This window comes from Remersonia thermophila, chromosome 5 (genome assembly GCF_042764415.1).
Source record: "Remersonia thermophila strain ATCC 22073 chromosome 5, whole genome shotgun sequence".
NCBI classification, from domain to species: domain Eukaryota; kingdom Fungi; phylum Ascomycota; class Sordariomycetes; order Sordariales; family Chaetomiaceae; genus Remersonia; species Remersonia thermophila.
This window is the reverse complement of record NC_092221.1, coordinates 769,815-792,698: the sequence shown is the minus strand read 5'-3', so window position 1 is coordinate 792,698 and position 22,884 is coordinate 769,815. Positions and strand designations below refer to the sequence as shown.

At 61.1% G+C, this 22,884-nt stretch overlaps 8 protein-coding genes across 8 annotated transcripts; 5 read left to right on the top strand and 3 right to left on the bottom strand.

The window, feature by feature from the left end:
- Positions 1-1,134: 1,134 nt before the first annotated feature.
- On the bottom strand, positions 1,135-2,583 carry VTJ83DRAFT_5444 (uncharacterized protein; the record flags this gene model as incomplete). Its single annotated transcript, XM_071012045.1, has 2 exons — positions 1,135-1,687; positions 1,754-2,583. The coding sequence occupies 2 exons, from the start codon at positions 2,581-2,583 to the stop codon at positions 1,135-1,137; spliced, it is 1,383 nt and encodes a 460-aa protein (XP_070864819.1).
- A 1,037-nt stretch (positions 2,584-3,620) lies between these two features.
- VTJ83DRAFT_5443 (uncharacterized protein) lies at positions 3,621-4,522 on the top strand (the record flags this gene model as incomplete). Its single annotated transcript, XM_071012044.1, has 2 exons — positions 3,621-3,848; positions 4,043-4,522. The coding sequence occupies 2 exons, from the start codon at positions 3,621-3,623 to the stop codon at positions 4,520-4,522; spliced, it is 708 nt and encodes a 235-aa protein (XP_070864818.1).
- A 216-nt stretch (positions 4,523-4,738) lies between these two features.
- VTJ83DRAFT_5442 (uncharacterized protein) lies at positions 4,739-6,190 on the bottom strand (the record flags this gene model as incomplete). Its single annotated transcript, XM_071012043.1, has 1 exon — positions 4,739-6,190. One exon carries the CDS (start codon positions 6,188-6,190, stop codon positions 4,739-4,741), a length of 1,452 nt encoding a protein of 483 aa, XP_070864817.1.
- Positions 6,191-7,207: 1,017 nt separating this feature from the next.
- Positions 7,208-9,956, top strand: VTJ83DRAFT_5441 (uncharacterized protein; the record flags this gene model as incomplete). Its single annotated transcript, XM_071012042.1, has 2 exons — positions 7,208-9,464; positions 9,523-9,956. 2 exons carry the CDS (start codon positions 7,208-7,210, stop codon positions 9,954-9,956), a joined length of 2,691 nt encoding a protein of 896 aa, XP_070864816.1.
- A 1,083-nt stretch (positions 9,957-11,039) lies between these two features.
- Positions 11,040-14,357, top strand: VTJ83DRAFT_5440 (uncharacterized protein; the record flags this gene model as incomplete). Its single annotated transcript, XM_071012041.1, has 1 exon — positions 11,040-14,357. One exon carries the CDS (start codon positions 11,040-11,042, stop codon positions 14,355-14,357), a length of 3,318 nt encoding a protein of 1,105 aa, XP_070864815.1.
- A 613-nt stretch (positions 14,358-14,970) lies between these two features.
- On the bottom strand, positions 14,971-16,734 carry VTJ83DRAFT_5439 (uncharacterized protein; the record flags this gene model as incomplete). Its single annotated transcript, XM_071012039.1, has 3 exons — positions 14,971-15,113; positions 15,171-16,315; positions 16,403-16,734. The coding sequence occupies 3 exons, from the start codon at positions 16,732-16,734 to the stop codon at positions 14,971-14,973; spliced, it is 1,620 nt and encodes a 539-aa protein (XP_070864814.1).
- Positions 16,735-17,380: 646 nt separating this feature from the next.
- On the top strand, positions 17,381-19,369 carry VTJ83DRAFT_5438 (uncharacterized protein; the record flags this gene model as incomplete). Its single annotated transcript, XM_071012038.1, has 2 exons — positions 17,381-18,501; positions 18,556-19,369. 2 exons carry the CDS (start codon positions 17,381-17,383, stop codon positions 19,367-19,369), a joined length of 1,935 nt encoding a protein of 644 aa, XP_070864813.1.
- A 1,286-nt stretch (positions 19,370-20,655) lies between these two features.
- VTJ83DRAFT_5437 (uncharacterized protein) lies at positions 20,656-22,095 on the top strand (the record flags this gene model as incomplete). The annotated part of the gene is made up of 4 exons (XM_071012037.1): positions 20,656-20,777; positions 20,853-21,292; positions 21,410-21,751; positions 21,965-22,095. 4 exons carry the CDS (start codon positions 20,656-20,658, stop codon positions 22,093-22,095), a joined length of 1,035 nt encoding a protein of 344 aa, XP_070864812.1.
- Positions 22,096-22,884: the final 789 nt, after the last annotated feature.

Below are 22,884 nucleotides of genomic sequence, written 5' to 3'. Positions count from 1 at the left end.
AGGTGAGGTGAGTGACAGGAGGAGGAGGGAGAAGTAAAAAAAAAAAAAAAAAAAAAAAAAAAAAAAGGGAGGCGATGAGAAGTGGAATTAATAGGTAGGATGGTACCTAAGGAGATCCGCAACACGAACGGCCGGGCAGTCAGACAGCCAACTTTAGAAGCAGCTTAGACACGAGAACCTCGGATGGATGGGCACGGATACGCTTAGGTCCAATGCTCAAGCTCAGACACGATCACGGGATGACGTGAAAGCCTAGGTAGGTCGGTAAGGTAAGTCCGTAGAGAGGTTTGGGCCCTGGGGGGGGGGGGGGGGGGGAGTGGAGTGAAGGACGTCAGTCACAAAAAGCTACCCCTCTATTGACGTTTGGACTTTGTCTGCCGGGACCCTGAGGGGCACAGGTGGGGCCCGACGCCGGCGCCGAGACTCGACATCCATGAAGTGATTGGGAGATGCTAGTGGCAGATGACGCGACCGCTCTTTCATGGAGACTGGAGATTCGAGAACACGATGACAAACAGAAAGGTAAAAAAAAAAAGAGTGGAAAGGGATGGGATGGGGCCTAGATGAGGCGAGAGTTGGGTTAGTGAACCTCTCGATGCATTACTGTGATGTGTCGCAAGCATTGACCTATGGTATGCCATGCCGACACTGTAAATACCTAAATACAAACTGGACTGCTACACACACACACACACACACGCATCCTCCCTTTCATCATCCCAGATCGTGCTTCATTCCCCATGACCCAGAACAAAAAACCACCCTCAGTCCTGCTCGACTGCCCACCTCGAAACCTCGGGGTTTGACACCAGAGAGTCAAACTCGAAGGAAAAGAAAAGGCCCAGGTTTTTGTGTGTGACGGCGGAAGTCGAACAGCAGCCCTAAACCGCTCTCCGTAAAACCCCGTGAGAAAACCATTTCCCAGGACATAATGCAGACCCAGAACCGTTGCCGAAAAAAAAAACGACAAAATCAACAAGTCAAAGAACATCCCAAACAGCCAGCCACCCACACTGCGCTCCCAACCCGTTTCTCACCAACCAACAGACATCACATCCCATAGTTATCCACCCATCCCCGTAGAGGTACAGAGCCAATTTTGTTTCCAGGGACCCAACAGGCACATGCATCTCTCTAGGCACGGGTACGCTTGGCCGCCGCCGCCGTGAGCTCGTCGCCCGACCGCTTAAGGCCGGAGGTCTCGGCGCCGGTGGCGCCGCCCTTGACGCGACGCCAGCTGTCAAACGGGCTGCGCTTAGCAGGCGGCTTGGGTTTGGGCGTCGGCTCTGCGGCCTTCTTGCTGCCGAAGCGCGTCGTGCGGGTGGTTGCGGGCGGCGACGCGGGAGCGTACCGCGGGGCGCGCGGCGGCGTGCCGGGGGCCGCCTCATCGATCAGGTCGGCCGGCGTCTCGGGCTTCGCCGCCTCGTCGCCCTGCAGGCTGGCGAGGACGTGGTCCTCGATGTCGGTGACGGCCTCTTCGTCGTCCTCGTCGACGAGGTCCTTGGCGTCGTCTTCCTCCTGGCTGGAGGTGGGGAAGAGAAGGCGGGGCTTGATGGAGGAGCGGGTGAAATGCCGCTTGGTTGGCGACTCGACCGCGCCCTCGAGACCGCCTTCTCCATCGTCCAGGCCTTGGCGGGACGTGGGCTCCTCGACGTCGGCGAACTTGCGGAATTGCTTCTTGCCGCGACTGAAAAAAAAGGGCGGCGTTAGCAGACGACAAGACAAAATGGATAGTAGAAGAAAAAAAACTTACAAAACAATGAGCATGCCATCCTCGCGACGAACGGCCTCCTCGACGGTCACCTTGCCCTCGCCCGGAATGGTCACCAGGTTGCGCTTGCTCCGGCGCCGGGGCGGCTCGGGAGGAGCGGCGTGCTGGGTGACGTAGAAGGGATTGTCGGAGCTGGTGTCGATCTCGGGAATGCGCTCGTGCGAATCGGTAAAGATCTCGAACGAGGTCTCGGCGGTTTCGCCGGTGTAGAAGCTGTCGGGGTTGTGCGCCGGCGACGGAATTTTCTTGGGGCTCCGAACGAGGGTCTCCTCCTCGGCGTCGTCGTGGAACAGGTTTCGCGCGACCGACTTGACCTTGGCCGAGACCTTTTCGTTGGGCGGCTTTTGCGGCGTCTTGGCCGGCGTGATGAGCATGCCAGCGCCCGAGGCGGCGCCTCTGCGACCGGTACGAGCCTCCGACCTGGGCGCCGGCGAAAGGCCGAGCGCGATGGCGGCGTTGGCGGCGGCCTCGACGGTCAGAGAGCCGGATGTCTTGCGCGAAGACTCCATGGCGGGCGTGCGCTTCTTTTGAGGCGAAAGCGCAGGCGTGGCCATGGTTGGAGGAAGGCGCTTTTTGGTGGATTTGGGCGAGCTGGAAGAGTTTTGTTGTTGTTGCGACGAACTTTGGCGGGCTGGCGGAGGGGAGGGGGTCCTGTGTGCTGTGCGGCGCGCAATGCGAGTCGACTTGCGCGGGGAATAAGGTTCGTAGTTATCCTCGAAACAGCCGTGTTGCGGTGCTGTGGGAGTGCGAGGCCTGGAAGGGCGACCGCGCGTGGGCGTGGAGGGAGCGAGCGGTTCCATTGTGTCGGCCATTGTCAAAAAACCTTCAATCGGTCCAAGCTTTCAATCCAACAAACGCACAACGGCGGGTGCGCGCTCGAAAACGGGGCGCGGCGCGAACAATAGCCCGCGTGCGAGGGTCGCCGAACAAAGAGAGACGTCCCCCAAGATGCTTCTTGCAACCGTCCGAAGTGCGAAGCGTCGAACAGATGGAACGAGAGTTTTGGACACGGGGGTCTCTTTTCGCAGACTCGTCGTCGGGGGCGGCAGGACAAGCAAGGGATGGTTGCTCGACCAGCCCTCAATCCATCAAAATCGACACCGGGGAAACAATAAAAAATGCTGGAATCCCTGGCGGCGGCGGAGTCGATCGGGTCGTGCGTTGGAGGACGGAGTCGGGTTTGGTTGCTTGTCCGGTGTTGTTTCTTTTCCGAAGGGAGAGAAGCGACAGAACATGGACGGGGGAGAAGCGAGGGAAATGGAGACGCCGGAGGAGTCGGGGTTGTTCTCGCGTGCATAGCTTCTTGTTCATGGGGGGGGGGGGAACCGCCCTGGCCTGACCAGCCTCCCCTATTGGGTCTCGTCGGGCTGGGACTCCTAACCCTCCCCGCCCGACCCCAGCCTCCCTGTTAACCCTGGTCACCCCATTAACAAACACGACGCGAAAACGCGAAAATACCCTGCCCCACTTTTCGAGACGCGTCAAGGCATTGACCGTCAGGCCCTGTACCGTAGGTCAGGTCAGGCCAGGTCTGGTCCTTGCCCTGGTTTTCTGCTCTGCAGCAAAAAAATGCCAAGACCCATGCGAGACCCATCCCGAGACCCCTCCCCCTCCAATCCCAGCTCAACAACGCATCGTCGTACGTCGCAAAAGTCAACAAAGCAACGTCATCCCCTCCGCTCTCCGCCCACCGCCCACCGCTGAGACAAACACCATCCACTGGTTTTTGGGGCCCCTGTCGAGAAGACACCCGCGCTGGCGTGCCGTGCCGTCGAGTCCGATCTCTAGACCAAGACATTGGAAAAGCTGTGCTTTTCTTTTTTTAGGCCTGCCCAGTCCAGCCGCCACCATGGCCGACGACTTCTACGGCTCCGACCACGACGAAGACCTGTCGTTTGCGTCGCCGCAGACTCCTGTGCCGGGTCGGGCCAAGAACCCGGCCGGCTCGGAGGGGCGGTTCGACACGGATGAGGCTCGCGAGGCGGCGCTGCGCAAGGAGCTGGAGGGCATCCGCAAGATCAACGAGGTGATTGAGGGGTTCATTGGGACGCTGGAGCGGGCAAAGGGGAATATGAATGTGCGTTATTGTTGTTCCTTTTTTTTTTTTTTTTTTTTTGCCTCCTTTTGTTCTCCTCTGTCATCCAGAGCAAAGTACTACCTGTTCATGACTCCCGTCTGTCTATGACCTAGGACCCATGTAGACCCCCAACACATGCCGTGCCGGCGCAACGATGAATGCTAACCTCCCCCCCTCCCTTCCTCCCACCGCAGACGGTCCACAAAACGGTCGATAACGCCTCCACCCTCCTCAACACATGGACCCGCATCCTCTCCCAAACCGAGCACAACCAGCGCCTCATCCTCAACCCCTCCTGGAAGGGCGCCACGCAGGACCTCGTCGAGATGGAGGCCGAGGCCCTGCAAAAGCAGCAGGAGGCCGAGAGGAAGGCGGCCGAGGCGGAGCGCCGACGCGAGGAGGCCCGCGCCAGGGCCGAGGAGGAGGAGCGCCGCCGGGCGGCCGGGACGGCGGGCGCCGGTTCCTCGGCTCGCGGGAGCGGGCTCGGGCGAGGGGTGACGAGGGGGAGGGTGAGGGGGGTGTCGTCCCGCGTCGGCGGCGCGACGACGGGCTCGTCGGCGCTTCACAGCGCGGACACCACGTCGAGCAGCACCGCGAGCTCGAGGAACGCGTCGGGAATAGGTAGGGGTGGGTTCGGGTATGGCAGAGGAGCGAGGGGAAGAGGTGTGAGGTGAAGCCGACTCCCTGTGGACGGGACAAAGAAAAAGAATCCAAATTACGAAGACGAAGCCGTGCCTGTCAGCTCCCTTCCTTACACCCCACCCTACCCAAACGCCGTCTTAACCGCCCCAACCCAAACTCGTCCGTCCATATTACAAGACCAAGACAAACCCGTCCCGAGCAGAAAGTCTACCATGGCAGATATCCAAGTCCTTTCCCTTTCCAGCGGACTAGGCCGCCTTGGGCTTGAAAAAGTCGCTCATCTTCTTCATCCCCTTCGTATCCACCTTCATGAGATTCTTGACGCCCCGGCTCATGTTCTGCTTCTTGGCCTTCTCCTCGGCCTCCTTCTTGCGCTTCTTCTCGGCCCGCTCGTCGGCCTCCTCGTCGGCCTCTCGCTTGCGCGAGAAGTCGTTGGCCCGGGCGGCCGCCGCCTCTTGCCGCAGCTTGGCCAGCAGCGCGAGGTAGTCGTCCAGCGGGGCGAAGTCGACCGCCTCCGCCGCCGTGCCCTTGGCAAGCTCGGCGCGGAGCAGCTCGGCGACGGCCGGGGTGACGCAGCTGGAGAGGATGAAGTCGAACGCCACGCGCATCCGCTGGAGGGAGACCACCGTGTCCGACGCGGCGATGGCGCTCGTGACGGCCTCGTCCTCGGCCGCCGCGACCGACGTCGCCGCCGTGACGGCGCTGACGGCCGTGGCGGTCGACTCGCTGCTTGCGGCCGTGTCGACGGAGGAGTCGCTCGCCTGCGACTCCTCGCCTCCTTCTCCTCCTGACCCCTCCTCCGTCGTCGTCGTCGTCGTCGTCGTCGTGGTTGTGGTCGTGGCCGACGGGCCTCCCCGGGGGACTCTCACACCCAGCACCGGCGCCTCCAAGGCGCGCCTCACAAACCGCTCTTCCATGCTGGCCGGCAGCCTCCGCTTCTTGCCTCCCGGCGACGCGGTCGCGTCCCCGTCCGCGCCCACCATCCGCCTCGCCTTACCCAGCAGCTCTGCGAGCAGCTTCCCCTCGTTCGCGCGGAACATGTCGTCGTCGCCGGCGCGGACGACGTCGCAGACGGCGCGCATGCGGGACTCGACCAGCCGGCGGAGGGCCGTGGAGGAGGCGAGGAGAGCGGCCAGGGGGCTGCTGGCATTGTCGGCGCCGTCGTCGCTGGCAGGGCCCGATCCCGGGGCGGGGATGGCGTCGAGGTGGTCGTCGAGGGAGAGGAACATGCGCTTCTTGCTCTTGGCATCGGACGCATCGCCGGCGAAGAGGGCCGGGAGGAGGAGGAACAGCGGGTCGTACGGCGTGGCGAGGTAGAGGGCGGGGGACTGGGTGATCTGGGTGGTCTGGGCCGCCCGGTCGGGGTTGGCGGCGGCGGCGGGAGGCACGGGCTGGAGGAGCCAGCTCCGCGGGGCGGAGTTGGGCGGGGAGACGGCCGTGAACTCGAAGAAGCCGGCCTTGGGGCAGACGAGGAAGCGGGCGGGGCGGTGGTAGCGCGGGTGTTGGAGGGTGATGACGCGGGCCGAGGGGGAGGCGGACTTGGGCAGGATGAAGAGCTTGGGGGGGTTGTTGCTGGTCTCGGGGAGGGCGTACACGGATGACGAGGAGGCAGAGCTAGACGTTGTTGTGCTGGTGCTGCTCTTCTTCTGGTCACCACCCTTGGTGGCCGACGCGCCTTTGCTGGAGCGCGTTCTGGCCATGGTTTGTGGCGTTGTTCAAGTCCCAGTTCTAGTGGCGTCCAAAACTACAAACAACCTTTGGAAAGGAAAGAATTGAGGATTCCCAATGCAATGGTCAGCGGAATGAGGACATGGGCTTTGCGGGTGTTGATTTACAACATGGAATAATAGGGTCCCACGCTGTGTTCGGGGCTCTCGTGTGTAAGTTGCGTTAATGCTGTGGGCAATCCAAAGCCCCGGATCCCCCCCGAGTTCCCCAGTTTCCCCCGGTTCCCCATTAGGGTTAAAGTGCCAAGACGGAGCGCCAAGCCCAAAGAGTGCCAAGACCTCCTGCATGCCATCCGGGCCCGGCCGTGGGAAGGAAGCGACGCGTCCGACACGCGCGCTAGGCAAGACGCGAGTGGCAGACGCGTTTCTTTCCTCTCCCTTGCAAGCCCACAAAACAGAAAAAAAAAACGGTAATTTCGCAATTTTACCACCAATACGCTTCGAGTCAAGCGCGCCGCTTTTCGAGGTTTCGTCGTCTTCTCCCAACGCCAAACCACGCCGTCAACCGCAACGCCAACCTTATCGAGCAAGCGAACACCTTATCGCTTCCCCCGTCGCAAGATCGCCTGCCTGCCGGTTCTCGTGACGACAAGCAAACCATCCCAAGAGTTCTGTTTGTCTCTTTCGGTGGTTTTTTTTGTACCCAGCCAATGCGCCCCCGCACCCTCCCGACCTTGGTTGCTGTGTTGTCGCACATGTCGCGCATTAATTGGTTCCTGTAGCGCGGGCACCCTGACACATGCATCCGCGCGCACCAGCGACAACAACCACACCCACTACCACGACGCTGCGTTTCGGGGCTCTCACCTTACCTCACCGTTCCACCAGACCGGCAAGATAGGCGGTGAATCCGTCTTTCTTTTTTTTGCCCGTCTTTCTTGTTTCTTGTCGAGCCTCTCCACCCACCACACCGACTTGGTCCCGCCAACGCCGGCCTGAGTGAGTGAGGGGCACTACGCTCCCCCGGAGCAGCCAAGTCCCATCGTCGCCATGGCCGCCCAATGGCCGCCAAAGTCGCCCCACGATGTGCTCATGAGCACCCCCAGCGGCCGCGAGAAGCTCCGTCGCATGGCCGAGCGCTCGTCGCCTTCACCATCCCCGAGCCGCTTGCGATCCTCCCGCTCGATCCCCGCCTTCGCCTCGAGATCCGCCACGGCCGGCGCCGACGATGAGCTGTTTGATGGAATGGACCTGGACGACGAGGAGGACGAGGAGACCTTGCAGCTGAAGCTCCAGGCCATCCAGGCCAAGCTCAGGCTGAAGAAGCTCCAGGCCGCCAAGGCCGCGAGGAAGGCCACGGCCGAGCTAAGGTCGGCAGGAGCTGGGACGGGGATCAGGACGGGGACGGGGATCGGGACGGGGACGGCCGACGCTGGCGAGAAGCACGAAGGCATCCCGCTGCAGTCCAAGCTGGCCGCGGTGGCCGCGGTGCGGGATCGCATGGAGAGGGATGCTTCGAGGGACCTCGTCCAGGTCCCCGCCTCGCCCGTCAGAAACTTGAGGCCCGGCTCGGACGTCCAGACCTCGCCGCAGAGGGTGCTGCTCGGCATCGACAAGGGCCTGAAGGGTGCCGATGTCTCGCTCAAGAGGGCGCCGAGCCGGACGACGCTCAACGCGTCTCGGCAGGGGGAGCGGCTAGGCGGCTACCTCCGGAGGACGAACTCGACGGTGAGCTCGTCGCAGGAGTCGACCCGGCCTCTGAGCTTCAACGAACGCCTCGCACAGGCGCGGTCCGAGGAAACGGCACGGCAGGAGAGGCGAGACAGGGCGCAGAAGGCGCGAAGCACGGCCTTCGCCGTGACCCGCCAGGAGATGGAGGAGTACAAGGCCAAGGCCCAAGACGTCCCCGAGCTCCCTTCCAGACCGCAAGAGTACACGCGAGAACAGATCTTGGCTTCCGTGGGAAAGCCTCCTGGTCTCGCGCGAAGCAACACGGATCCTGGCCTGCGCTCGACGCAACCGAGCTCGGCCGGCAACTCTTTCACGGCCTCGTTTACCGGGAGCCCCGGCGGCTCGGAACCCGCCATCGAGCCGTACTCGGGGCTGCAGCTCTCGAAGCGGATTCTGCCGCATAACGTGCTGGCGCGCGCCGTCTCGGGGAAGAAGGTGTACCTCCTAAAAGACCTGCTCCGCCAGGTCAAGGCGCCCGACTGGTCGTTTCCGGACGACGAAACCGACGTCGTCGTCTTCGCCATTGTCGCCACCAAGTCGGAACCTCGCAGCCACCGGCCCGGCCCGGGAACCGAGGGGAAGCAGCAGGACCGCGGCAAGTACATGGTCATAACGCTCGTCGACCTCGAGTTCGAGGTCGAGCTCTTCCTCTTCAACTCGGGCTTCGAGCGCTTCTGGAAGCTGACCCCCGGCACCGTGGTGGCCATCCTGAACCCGGGCATCCTCCCGCCGCCGCCAGGACGCGAGGCCACCAACCGTTTCGGCCTCGTCATCAACTCGGACGACGACACCATCCTCGAGATCGGCAACGCCCGCGACATCGGCTACTGCAAAAGCGTCCGCAAGGACGGCACCTACTGCAACAGCTGGGTCAACGCGAAGCGCACCGAGTTCTGCGAGTTCCACACCAACCAGGCGGTCCGCAAGGCGCGGAGCTCACGGCTCGAGCTCAGCTCCTCCGCCGGGTTCGGCTCCGATAGCGGCCCCCGCTCGAGGGCAGACACCGCTGGTCGGCGGCTGCAGCATGGCGGGAGCGGTGGTGCCGCCGCCGCGGTCGCCGCCGCCCGCTACGATCGCTTCACCCAGAGCAGCTACTTTGTCAGCTTCGGGCTCCGTGGCACCGACCCGGATGACGAGCGTCTCACCGGCATCGCCGACCGCCGGGAACGCGAAGAGGCCATCAAGCGCCGCCTCGCCCAGCGCGAAAAGGAGCGCGACATGGCCCGCCGCCTCGCCGAGGCGGGCACGGGGGCGGGAAGGGACTACATGACCCGCGCGGCCACTCGCTCCACCGCCGCCGCCACCACCACCACTACCACTACCACCGGCACCAACGGTACCACGCTTGGATCGAGCTTTTCCTCCGCCATCACCACCACCTCGTCCTTCTCCTCCGCCATTCCCCCCTCCTCCTCCGCCACGACCTCCGCCTCCTTCTCCTTCGGCGACAGCCAACCGCAGCCGCAGCAGCCACAACGACGAGACGCCAGGGCGCTCGGCCTCGTCGGCCGCCGAACCGCCGAGCAGGCCAAGATCAGCCTCGCCGCCCCGCTGTCGACGACGCAGAACGGGATGGGTGGGTCTATCAAGCGCAAGCGGCCCGAGTCGTCGGGCTCGTGCTCCACGACCGCCAGCGCCCGGCCGCTCGGGACCGCCGCTGCTGCGGCCGGGCGCCCCGCGCTGGGATGGGGCGCCGGGCTGGCGACCAAGCTGGCGCGGATGCGGGAGGGGAGCGGCTCGACGGGACGCGGGCTCGGTCCGGGTCGAACACCTCCGGAGAGTCGGAGCCGCGACGGGGCATCCTGGGAGGCCGCGACATCCCCTCCCTGAACCCGGCGGGCGCCTCGTCGGACGCCGGCGGGAGCAGCGTCGCGTCGGGCGCCCGCTCGCCCACCCGCTCGCGGGGGACAAGTCGCCCGTGCGGAAGAAGACGCGGTTCCTGACGGACAAGGGGATCCGCGAGGCGGGCCGCGAGAGCCTGGGCGAACCGCTCTCGGCGGCGGCCAAGATGCGGAGGGAGGTGGTGCTAGATTTGGACGATGATGACGATTTGATCGTTGTGCCGTGACCGGGCGCATGGTGTCAACGGGTATGGTGTTGGGAGGTGTATTTGGTTGTGTTTTGGGAACCAGGTAACCAAGAAAAAGGGAGAGCAGGGGAGGTTGGATGGGTTTCGCTTCTTCGGAGTCCAGCGGATGGGTGGTTGGGCGGTGATGATCTATATTAGAGCATTGGGTGGCGTTTTTATGGTGCCTGGGGTTGAAGGCCTCAAGGAATGATACGAATGACACACACAGAGCTTTTCTTCGTCTTGCACATTGTTTGTCTGCTGTATTTATAGTTTTTGGTGGTGGTCGATAGGTCCCTCTATGGGTGTTTGTTGCTTGGATGGTCAACTGCAAGAGTGGGAAGTCAGAGGCGTCTTCCCTCCCGCAAGACCCATTGAGAAAAAAAAATACAAAATAAAAAAATAGTAACAACTGACACATGACGGACATCTACTCGAATATTTGAGAGAATGAGAAAAAAAAAACCAACACTGTTTGCTTGTGTCTTATGCTCGACCCAGGCTTTTCATCTTCTGCCCGACCCGACATGCATTATATGTTGTATTAGTGGGCTTCCTGGCTGGAGGGTTAGGGTTGCGGGGTAACAGCGCGGGGTGCGGCGACGTCGGTTGGTTGCCTTGGGAGCCACACAACCGGGAACAAACAACCGCTTCAGTAAACACAGACAATGCATTGTTCGCAGCTCTCGGCTTGACCACGGCCTGCGCGTGTCACAACCTCATTTGCGGCCAGCCATGGTAGAAGAAACCCGCCGATGAAGCACAGAGTATTTTATTGGTAACGCTCCACCTCGGACCGGCCATGTTGGATCTAGAACGACGGCAGCAGACAATTGACGGCTTTGGGATTTGCAGAACGAACACCTGACTCCGGTTTCGCCTCCCAACACGAACATCAACGCTACGTCTCAAGCAAACATAGGCGGGGCGTAGCGACCATAAGCACCCAAAACCCACGCCTGTCTCGTGCCCAGCCGAAAAAAAGCTTCTGCGACCTGGTGCAGGTCATCGCCATCCCTCACCTCCGTCTCCAAGACGTCCGTTGCCGTCTCCGACCCCGAAGCCGCCGCTCCCGCCGACGTCATGGCTCGTCTCCGGAAGGAGTCGCTCAGCGACGACGACCTGGAGCTGCTCAGCTCCCAGGCCGCCAGCATGTCGCTCGGCCCGCCTGCTCCTTCGACCCCGATGAAGCGCAGCAGCCAGCCCAGCAACACCCAACCCCGCGAGGTCGTCGACCTCACCTACAGCCCCGGAACCCCCATCATCCGAACCCCCGGCATGCCCGCCCCCACGGCGACACCCACCTTTGGCCAGCCCACGCAGCTGGTCTCTCGCTTCCCCCAGCGGCCCAAAGACCCGAACCACATGTTTATCCAGCGCAAGACCCGTCCCGAGTTTCACAGCGACCTGTATAGGAAGTCCGGTCCGCTGAAACCCAAGTCGGAGCCCAAGAAGCCCGCCATGCCCATGTTTAGCTCGCTGAGCCAGGACGCCCTCCCCTCCTCGGGCTACCAGTACACCCAGCCAGCAGGGGGAGCCTATGCCGACAAGGTGTTTTACACGGATCCTGCGAAAGCGTCGGCGGACCTGAAGGCGCTTCTTGAGGGTAGCTTGGATGACGACGAAGAGGAGGAAGAAGAAGAAGAGAAAGACAAGGAAGGCAAGGGCGCGAAGGAAGAGAAAAAGGAAGAGACAGAAAAGGACGAGCAAGACAAGGAGGAGGCCGTCCAGTTTCTCAAGGACCTCGATCGCGGTGTGCTGGAGGGCATTCAGGTGAAACTTCTGCCCCACCAGGTCGACGGCGTCCGGTGGCTGCTTTCGAGGGAGATGACCAAGATTCCGGGGAAGAAGGGCAAGGGCAAGGGCAAGGTGACCAACGGCGGCATCCTGGCGGACGACATGGGCCTCGGGAAAACGCTCCAAAGCATCTCGCTCATCGTCACCCACCGGAAGCCGGAGCCCGGGTCGGACGCCTGGAAGCCGCACTACGACAAGGTCAGCAAGGGAACCCTCGTGGTGGCCCCCCTCGCCCTCATCCGCCAGTGGGAGGCCGAGATCAAGGACAAGGTATCCGACGACCACAAGCTCCGCGTGTGCGTCCACCACGGACCCCAGCGCACCAAAGACCCTCAGGACCTCGCCAAGTACGACGTGGTTATCACCACCTACCAGATCCTCGTCTCCGAGCACGGGAACAGCCACCCGGACCCGGCCAAGAAACCCCAGGCAGGCTGCTTCGGCATCCACTGGTTCCGCGTCATCCTCGACGAGGCGCACAGCATCAAGAACCGCAACGCCAAGGCCACCAAGGCCTGCTGCGCCCTCCGCGCCGAGTACCGCTGGTGCCTGACGGGCACGCCCATGCAGAACAACCTCGACGAGCTGCAGTCGCTCGTCCACTTCCTGCGCATCCCGCCCTACGACGACCTGGCCGAGTGGCGCGACAAGATCGACGCCCCGATGAAGAGCGGCAAGGGCCACATCGCCATCCAGCGGCTCCACGCGATCCTGCGGTGCTTTATGAAGCGGCGGACCAAGGAGATCCTCAAAGAGGAGGGCGCGCTGGTGGCCGGCGGCAAGAAGGCGTTGGAGGAGGCCGCAAAGAAGGCCCAGGCCGAGGGCCGCGAGCCCGAGGAGGCGCCCAAGCCGGCGTTCAAGGTGACCCAGCGCAAGGTGGTCACGGTCGAGACCAAGTTTTCGCCCGCCGAGCGCGAGTTTTACGACCGCCTCGAGGAGCGCGCCGACAGGAGCCTCCAGAAGATGATGAGAGGCCAGGCCGTCAACTACGCCAACGCGCTGGTCCTGCTGCTGCGGCTGCGGCAGGCGTGCAACCACCCGCACCTGGCGGAGACGAAGCTGGAGAAGGACCACGACGCGCTGGACCCGGGGGCCGTGGCGGAGAAGCCGCCGCCCAAGGCGAAGGCCGCCGCGGACGACGACCTCGACGCGCTGGCCGATGCGTTTGGCAGCATGGGCATCCGGGCAAAGCAGTGCGAGATGTGCCTGAGCGACCTGTCGAGGAAGGAGGTGAACGAGGGGCTGTCGCGCTGCAGGGACTGCACCGAGAGCCTCCGCAAGATCAAGAGCGCCAAGGACGAACGGGTCAAGAACAAGAAGAAGGGTCGCAAGGTGAGCGTGGTCACGGAGGAGATCAAGATCGAGAAGATGGACAAGCGGCAGAAGTCGAAGGCGCGCAAGATCGTCACGGATAGCGATGACGAGGACGAGGAGCTCGAGGGCAGCTGGCTGGTGCCCGAGGACGAGCAAGGCCCGCTGCGGCTGGGGAAGGCGGGAGGCGAGGAGGATGAAAACGCGGAGGGCGGAGGGGAGGATATCGCCTCGGAGGACTCGGACCATCCGTCCGAGGAGGAGGACGAAGAGGATGGGAGCAACCTGGACAGCTTCATCGTCAAGGACGAGGACGTGTCGGTGGGAGAGGAGGGTTCCGGATCGGGCTCCGACTCGGACGAGGACACGTTTGTGTCGATATCGAAGCTCGGCACGCGCTCCGAGCCGGTGAAGGTGGAGAGCGACAGTGACTCGTCCGATGATGATGATGACGACGACGATGAGAGCGAGGACGACGACGAGAGCGATGACGATGACCTCCCCGTCCGACGCCGCGGGCGACGACCTACCAAGCCGCGCAAAAAGAACGACAGTGACGACGACGACGACGACGACGACGACGACGACGAAAATGACTCGGACTCTAGCGGCTCCGACGTCCTCACCTCCGCCAAGATGCGCGAGCTCGTCTCCATCCTCCGCCGCGAAGCCTCCGAACACAAGTTCATCATCTTCTCCCAGTTCACCTCCATGCTCGACCTGATCGAGCCCTTCCTCGCCGCCAAGATGCCGTCCCTCCGCGCGGTCCGCTACGACGGCAAGATGGCCAACGACGCGCGCGAGGCCGCCCTCAAGGCGCTGCGCACCGACCCCCGCACGCGCGTCCTGCTCTGCTCGCTCAAGTGCGGCTCGCTCGGCCTGAACCTGACCGCCGCCACGCGCGTCGTCATCATCGAGCCCTTCTGGAACCCCTTCGTTGAGGAGCAGGCCATCGATCGCGTTCACCGCCTGACGCAGACGGTGGACGTGGTCGTGTACAAGCTGACGGTGGAGGGGACGGTGGAGGAGAGGATCCTGGAGCTACAGGAGAAGAAGAGGAAGCTGGCTGAGGCGACGATCGAGGGGAGCGCAGCCCGGGGCAAGAAGGGCCAGCTCAAGCTTGGGCTGCAGGAGATCCTGGAGCTGTTCAAGCATGATGCGAGGGCGCCGGCCGGCGCCGGCGGCTACGGCTTCAGCGATGGTGCGGAGGTGGCAAGGGATGTGGCGAACATGATCAAGCGGACAAAGGTACAAAGGAAGAAGGAGCATGACGTTTACGGACGGCGGTGGTAGGGGGTAACGGTTCTGGGGTTGGAAAGGTTTTGGCTCGGGGTTTTGGTTCTCATGACGGTGTTGAAGAGGATATATTGTACATACATGCATGGCTTGCATGATTTCGTCTTCTTGCAGACACAAACGGGGCATGAACAACAAGAGAGTTCTGTACGTGAGACGTGGTAACTGTTCCTGGCTCGCACTCCTACGTCAGGCAAGGTGCCGGACGAGCTCCCTTTTTTTTCGAGTAAACGCTCCACAGAGTTGACGAACCGAATCCTCGACGACGACGACAAACTACATCGGCTACCCGCTCTTGGTCCTTTTCCGAAAAGAAAGGAAAAGGAGGATGGAATGGGTTAGTAGTTCCGCTCTTCTTTTGCTCGGTTTCAGGACGTCCCATATATTGTTCAACGGTTTGTTAGTGGGTGTGTTGATCCAGGCAGAGATTGAACATGGACAGAAACCGCTGTATAAAAGGCTCCAAACACCAAATCATCTTCCCGCTTCGGAATCATTTCAGAAGATTTGTATCAGATAAACGCGGGGCGCGACTAGGTGTTTGCAATCCATATCCATGGAAGCGACATTGATCCAACTAGGCATGCATGAACGAGTCAAAGAGCCCTTCTTAGGCCACCTTCTCCAAACGCAGAAACAGCCTTTCATGACGGGGACGGCTGGCGTATCCATCTGTCGGGTTCTCCATACCATCGTCATCGACGATATGAGTCGTGTAGTTGGAGTAAATGGCCGCCGTGATCAGCTTCATTTCTACGACGCCGTCAGCACATCTTCCCAACATGTATCCGGCGCCATCCCGCGACTCACCATGCATGGCAAAGTTCGAGCCGATACACATCCTCCCTCCCGAGCTGAAGGCCCAGAACTGCCGGTTGCGCTGCCTTTTCTCCTCCTCGCTTGCCGCAGACGGGAGCCAGCGCGCGGGGTCCCACTTCAGGGGCTCCGGGAAAGCGGTCTCGTCGCGGTGCAGTGCGTACGCCATCGCGGCGACGCGGACGCCGCCAGGAACCTCGTGCGGGCCGATGCGGCAGCCCTTCTCGGGAGTCTGCCGCGGCTGGGCGCCGGGGAGGGGCGCGTGGAGGCGGAGCGTTTCCATCAGCACGGCGTGAAGCAGGGGAAGGCCGTCCAGCTGCTTCGGGTCCGGCATCGCGGGGGAGGGGCCGTCTGCGGAGACGCGCAGGCCGGGCGAGAGAGCGAGCAGCTCGGCGCGGAGCTGGGCTTGGAGCTCTGGAGATTGCGAGAGTCGCCAAGCAAGGTACGTCAGGGTCAGCCCTGCGGTCTCCTGCCCGGCAAGGACGTGATCAAACAGCTCCGAGGCGATCGAAAGACGACGGTTCGCGAGGGCCGTGGGGTAGAGGATGGAAGACGACCCGTTCTTTGCCTCCTCGTTCTCAAGCCCGCTGACCAGGGCCTTCCATACCACCGGCCGGTCGCCAGCGCCCGCCGTTTCTGTGCTTTCGTCTTCGGCTGCGGCTTCGCTACCCGTCATCGCGTCGCAGAGACGCCGGCACCACTCGCCCAGCTCCCTGTTGGCATCGTCTACCCACCTGGGACACAAGGGCACCCCGAGGCGCCGGCACCAGGCAGTCAGCCGGGGCAGCTCTTGATCGTAGATGCCGTAGTCATTACGGGCCTTGTACAGTTCGAGGAAGTGGTTGCGGTACGCCTTGTCACGGAGGAAGTTGGACCCGTTGCGAAGACCAAAGATATAGCCAGCGATGAAGTCCATGGTGGCTGCCATGAAGACCGAATACATGTCGATGACGTTGAGGCTGGACGGCCTGGAGACGGAACCCTCCAGGATGGGCAGCAGCCTGTCGAACAAGATGGCGCTGGACTGGGCGGCGACAGCCGGGCTCGCGTGTATGTACGGCTTGGAATACACGTGCGAGATCAGTCGCTTCCTGGCCGAGTGTTCGGCCATGCCGCGCGTCGAGAACATACAGGGCACGCTTCGGACAGGGCGAGTGAGCCACATGATGCCTGTAACTGCCCTCCCTCACCTCCAGCCCGGTTCCAGGCGCACACGACGAACCTACCCATAGTTGTCAAAGACTGCGTACCACACCGGCTTGTCGAAGCCACCCTGGTAGACTGTGCGGACGGCCTCGAGGTCGTTGATGCTCAGCTCGCGCGGGCCGATGCGCACGACAGGCCCCAGCCGGCGGTGGACAGCAAGAAGGGTTCTGTTCTCGCGGCGGGAGAAGCGAATGAACAGGATCCAGAGGCGAGAGAAGGGGGCGGACCAATGTGCGTTGGGTATTCGACGCAGGGGCGAGAAGACGGCCGGGTATATCACAAAGTGCCACGACCCGAGAGCAAGGAGAGCCACGACCAGACCAACAAGGCCCGGGGCGTCGGAGGGAGCCATTTCTGAGCGCTAGGGACCCAAGGGAATGAAGCCCTGGGGGTTGAGGGTACAGAAGACAACCTATCCGGGGATGGACGGACCCGAGACCGCAGCCTGGTGTAGCTATCTTAAGTGGGCCTGCCAATCCGCTGTCCGGAGCGAGGTTGATAAATCAACCGTATGCATCAACAAATCGACCGTCTTGGCACTTTGCCATGATCACTTACTGGCGATGAAGAAAGGAAAACAAAAAGAAAACAAAAAGGGGGGGAGGAAAAGAGAGAAGATCAATAGAAAAGTATAACACACAAATAGATAAATAAATAAATAAATAAAACTTTACAAGTAACAATGAGCAGAAATCAAGGGAGCAAGTGAGCAGCGTTGACCTGAAGCCCGAGCTACAGCCACCAAAGGCGGTTTGGCTTGCCAAGGTTTGCGGACAGTCATTTTATCTCGCCTTTTTCTTCTGCCGTTGCCTGCTTCTTGTCACCTCCTCCCGTGTTGGAGGGGTTGAGCCTTTCATCAGCCAGCCTGATAGAACTTCTGACCCTTGCATTTCTCATCGGATACACGAACCGGATGCTATCCATGCCGTCCCCAGGAGTGCAGGCCGCCCATCAACTTCATTCGGCTCCAGGCCCCGTTCGCCCCCGCCGCTGAAACAATGGCTGTCCGCCGTCTGGTCGACCTTCCCGACGACATCATCTTCCACGTATTTGCCCACCTCGACACGGCGCGGGACCTCGGGTCTCTGGCCCTCAGCTCGCGCCGGCTTTACCACCTCGTCACCAACGAGGCCTGGTCGATTTTCGTCCGCCGCCGGTTTCCGTCGCTGGCGGTCTCCGGCCCGGCCACGCGCGGCGCATGGCGCGAGCTGGCCGAATCGCTGACCTGGCAGAGCCGCTGCTGGGACAAGCGGGCGTTGCGGTTTCAGGCCATTCTTCCCGCCAGGGCCCCCCAAGCACCGCGGGTCGCGAGCCATGGAGATGCCAGCATGGTTGTCGTGGACGCCCACCATGACCCGGCCACCAAGCAAGAATTGGTCGTTTGGGGGCGCGGGCCGCATCTCGCGGGGCGCCATCGAAAGCGCAGGGGCAAGGGAGTGGCCTCTGCGATATCATGGCACAAAAAGAACGGGGAGGAGCTTGGCTTCGCGAAGAACCACGGCGATGTGGTGTCTGTCAAGGTGATCGGGCTCGGCGACAGGCGCGCCGTGGTCTGTGGCAGATTCAACGGTCACCTCAGCGTGCTCTCGGCCGAGCCGGACACCTTTGGCGATGCCATCGCCACCCTCCGTCCGGCTTCGTCGCAGAGCCCCTCCGGGAGCTCGGCGTTCGCGGGAGACAGCATCATGTCATTGGACGTCGTCGAGACGAGCCACCAGCGCCTGCTGGCGGCGACTACTCACTCGGAGCTAAACATCTACGATGTGTCCGACGGAAACAACATTTCGTCCACGGCTGTGCTCGCTCATGACGCTGCGAGAGGGCTCAATGGCTCCCTCTCTCGGCGCTCTGGGAAGCTGTGCAATGCACGGTGGCTGGGAAACGGAGAGACCTTGGCGCTGGCGTTCATCGGGGGCAAGGCGAGCCTTCAATACCTCTCGTTGACGCCTTCGGGATGGACATGGCACGCGGCGGCAAAGAACGAACGGCTCGTGAGCGAGTTTGGCATCAAGGAGAACGCCTTTATTTCCCCGAGGTCCGTGGAGCCTATTCGTGCGCTCTCGAGCGCGGGAGGCCATGGCGGGCTCGTCTTGAGTGGGTGGAGGGATGGGACCATCAGGTAAAGCAGCCTTTTCTGCTGACGATGCTGCTTGCTCCTTGCTCACACAAGCAGGCTCCAAGACTTGCGCACGCCGTCGCCGTTCGACACGGTGTACCAAGACAACGTCGACCCGAGGTTCACGGCCGAAACCCTCATGGCGTACGGCACAGAGCGCTTCGTGGCGGGCGCGGACGACTCGCTCACGATCCAAGTGTTTGACCTCAGGTGGAGCAAGAGGCCGTACCATTACTCCGCGGCGTTGCCCTGCTTAGACAGAGCACCCTTCCCCAAGCCCTATCAGCCGTTTATGGAACCGCCAGCTAGCTCTCCCGCTAAGCGCCGCGGGCGGTGCGACCATGTTCGCGGCCTGCCGTGCACCTTCCATGGGCTCAGCCGGAGCCTCTATTGTCGACCCAACGCCAAGTTCTTCGCCGGCAGCAGGCGCACCGTCCACAGCCTTGGCGTGTGGTCGCTAGCTCGGGGCAGCGACATCTCACCAAGCTTCTACGTCGGCAGCATGACCGCCGTTATAGAAGTGGCCCTGGAGGAGACGCCGCGGTCGTGGCCCGGAACGGGCACCGCCATCGGCGGCGCGTTCACAGCGGTAGATCCCAACTTTGGCTTTGACGATTGGAGGGCGTCGGCACCGGCTGGAAGCGGCTACCGCACATGCCAGCTTGGGCACTCCATGATGGAAACAGGGGACGGGTACATGTTCAAGGGCAACGAGCAGGCCATCCGCTTGCCGCCCCTCACCTACTACGAAGGCGCTCGCGATTTGGAAGTGCCTGAACCGATGGAGCGGCTGGGGAAGCACCACCGACTGGACTTTGGGTACCAACAAGTCAGGGACTTTATGGCCCGTGACTGGCTGGCCTACTCCTAGCCCTATTTGTTGGCGAAACATGTTCGCAGAGCAGCTGATTACGCAGTACACCTTGCAGCTACCCGCAATGGAATTCGGGCTCTCTCCCGTGCGTCCTGTGTAAGCACCACCCCGCTTGAGTGTCGTAGTGGCCCTGTTGCACAAGCCAATGGCCAAGAAGAAAAACAAAAAAAGGAGGTGAAAAGGGGGAAACAGAAGGAAGAAAAAAAAAACCATCCAAGTCACGCGCCAAAGGGCGCTCAAAGAGGCACAACCATGACAAACAGAACCTGTGCCGTCTGCGTGTGATCAAGGTCAGATGGTCTAGACGCCAGCCCAGGAGAAGACAGGGATGTCATTGACGACGGCACGTGATGGGAGAATGCAGGGGTGTTGCATCCGCCAAGACATGGTTGACGGACATTGCCGGGGTTCTCGAAGCGGGCGCACGGGACGAGGCGCTCGAAGCCGGCTCTTTTCGGGATTGAGGTCGGATGGGTGCCAATGGAACGGGCGAGCCTTCGGGACGCAACAACAGGACGGTTCCTCTCGCCCGGAGCGAGGAAAACAAAACAAGAAAAAAAAAAAAAAAAAGAGCTCATTCGTTGCCAATGGATGATGGTCATGAGAAAGGCAAAGCTGGTTCTGAAATTAACGGGCCCTCTGAGGCGTGTGCCATTGGATAGGATTCCTTTGTATCGAGAACCATCCCCGGATCGTCCCTTGTCGGGCGCCCCGGAATGGATGATGTCACTCAGGGTCCCCGCCCCTCACTGGTTAGCCGCGCTCTGCCGAGGGTGGCCGGGGAGCAAGATCCGGAGTCGCGTCTATCATTCGAAACTCGCGGCATCTCTGAAGCAGCGTGCTGCTGACGGCAGATTCCCAGGCAGATAGATGGGCCAGGTCCGGGGATAAACGGAATTCGGATCCCAGCATGGGAATCCCCATGATAACTTAGCAACGGGTTCGGGTGGGATAATGGGAGACGACGAAGCTGATCCAAGCTGGCCAGGCCCCGTCGAATGCCTGCGCTGTCCGTTGTGCTCGCCCCTGTTGCTCGTTTTCGTGCTGTGTACCAAATAAGTACCCATCTCCCTGACCTTCAGCTGTCGTTGGAATCCTCCCAACGGTCGTCATCTCTTAGACGCTGTTCCCGTTGCCCCCCCCTCTCCGCACCCTCCCACCCCACATACGAACCGCTCGAGATCCTTTCTTGCGTATTATCCACCGAGCTTCTCGTCCCTTACCCCCCCCCCCCCCCTTCCCCTTCCCCTTTGCCATCAACAAACCCTTGCACAACCGTCACCATGGTCGCGACGACAGCCAACGGTCAAAACGAGACCGAGAAGGTCAACACCAACATCATTACCCTCACGCGGTTCCTCACCGAGGAGCAAACAAAACATAAAGAAGCCTCTGGTGACTTTACGTGCGTCTTGGTCCCTGGCCGGCTCCCAATCGATTGGCGTTCCCCCCTTGGCTAACAAACGGTCCGTCGGAACAGCCTCCTCTGCCATGCTCTCCAGTTCTCGTTCAAGTCCATCGCCTACTACATCCGGCGAGCCACGCTGGTCAACCTGACCGGCCTGGCGGGCTCCTCCAACACCACGGGAGACGAGCAGAAGAAGCTCGATGTCATCAGCAACGACCTGTTCATCGAGGCCATGCGGTCGAGCGGCAAGTGCGCCCTCCTGGTCTCGGAGGAGGAGGAGAACATCATCTTCTTCAAGGAGAACGCCCAGGCGCGCTATGCGGTCGCCTGCGACCCCATCGACGGCAGCTCCAACCTCGATGCCGGCGTCTCGGTCGGCACCATCTTTGGCATCCACAAGCTCGCCGACGGCTCGACGGGCAAGGCCGAGGATATCCTGAAGCCCGGCAGCGAGCTCGTCGCCGCCGGGTTCACGATGTACGGCGCCAGCGCCCAGCTGGTGATTACGCAAAGTAGGCTTCTCGGCCCCATCCTGCCGTTTTTCTTTTTTTTTTTTCTTTTCTGTTTTTTTTTTTTTTTTTACAAAAAAAGGGAGTGGGGAGGGCGCGGGCGCTGACGTAGGGAAACAGAAGGGGGCACCGTCAACGGCTTCACCCTCGACAACGGCATCGGCGAGTTCATCCTGACCCACCCCAACATGCGCATCCCCCGGACGCGGCAAATCTACTCGGTCAACGAGGGCAACTCGCTCTACTGGGACGACCGCGTCAAGGGCTACTTTGAGTCGCTCAAGCAGCCGCAGGAGAACGGCAAGCCGTACAGCGCCCGGTACATCGGCAGCATGGTGGCGGACGCGTACCGCACGCTGCTGTACGGAGGCATCTTTGCCTACCCGGCCGACAAGAAGAGCCCCAAGGGCAAGCTGAGGATCCTGTACGAGTGCGCCCCGATGGCGATGGTGTTTGAGAATGGTATGTTTGGTTGACCTTGGTTGTTTTTTTTTTTTTTTTCCTCTTTTCCCATTTTCTCTCCTCCCTTCCTCTTTGGCGGCCTTCCATTGTTCCCTTGTCCCCTTTTCTCTTTTGCTTTTTTTTCTCTCTTCTCTTTTTTTTTCCTCTCTTTTGTCTTTCTTGTCTTTTTTTCTCCCTCTGCCACAGTACCTTGCTGCTAACATCCCCCTGTAGCCGGTGGTCAGGCTGTGGATAGCAACATGAAGCGCATGCTGGATGTTGTGCCCGAGCATATCCATGATAAGGCCGGCATCTTCATGGGCAGCTACGACGAGGTGGAAAAGGTCAAGGCGTTTCACAAGTAATTCGGTAGGAATCCCTTCGTTGGGACTGGCAAGGGTGGGCGAATGGGACCAGAACTCTTGGATAAGGTAACGGACATCTTCATGGCTTGGACAAGTGCAGGAGAGGGATACCTAGGGACTTTCATGATGGGACAACGTATCTTGGTCTTTCCGAGATGCAGCATCTCGGAGTTCAGCGAGCTTTAAAACATGAATTGGCATCGGCATCAGCATCAGCATTGGGCGTTTCCCTGAATCGCTGAGGCGGATAATTCCATCATCTGACACGCCGTGCGCCCACCGCATGGTCAGCTTTGGCATGTGAGTCTTGGCTTGGAAGGTTCCATTGTTAGAACCCCCAGTCGCCTGCCAGATCCCTGGATGCAAATGATCCGCGTCCAGGCCGGTATGGACACTGCAGTCCAATGCAGAACCGACAGCATGGAACAGCACATTACCTAAATATCCAACTTGTTCTTTTTTTTTTAAAAAAAAAAAAGCCGCCATCGTGCATGGATGTGGCTCAAGCATGGAAAACACCTGAAGAGCATGTGAATGGGGTCGGGGTGTGGAGGTGGGGAAGGTACCCCAGCTCGCACTATTCCTATTCCGGATACCTCGGTATCTTGCCGGGCCGGGTGCGAGACGTCACAGACCTGGGACACTGACGCCGAGGCACCGCAACAGCTTGACATCCGACCAGTGGAATGCCGTAGCTCGTTTATTAATCTGGCATCCCAAACATCAGCTTCTGTGTTTTTCTCTCGATCTTTATCCTCTCTTACTTTTCACACCTTTTGTTCATTTCTC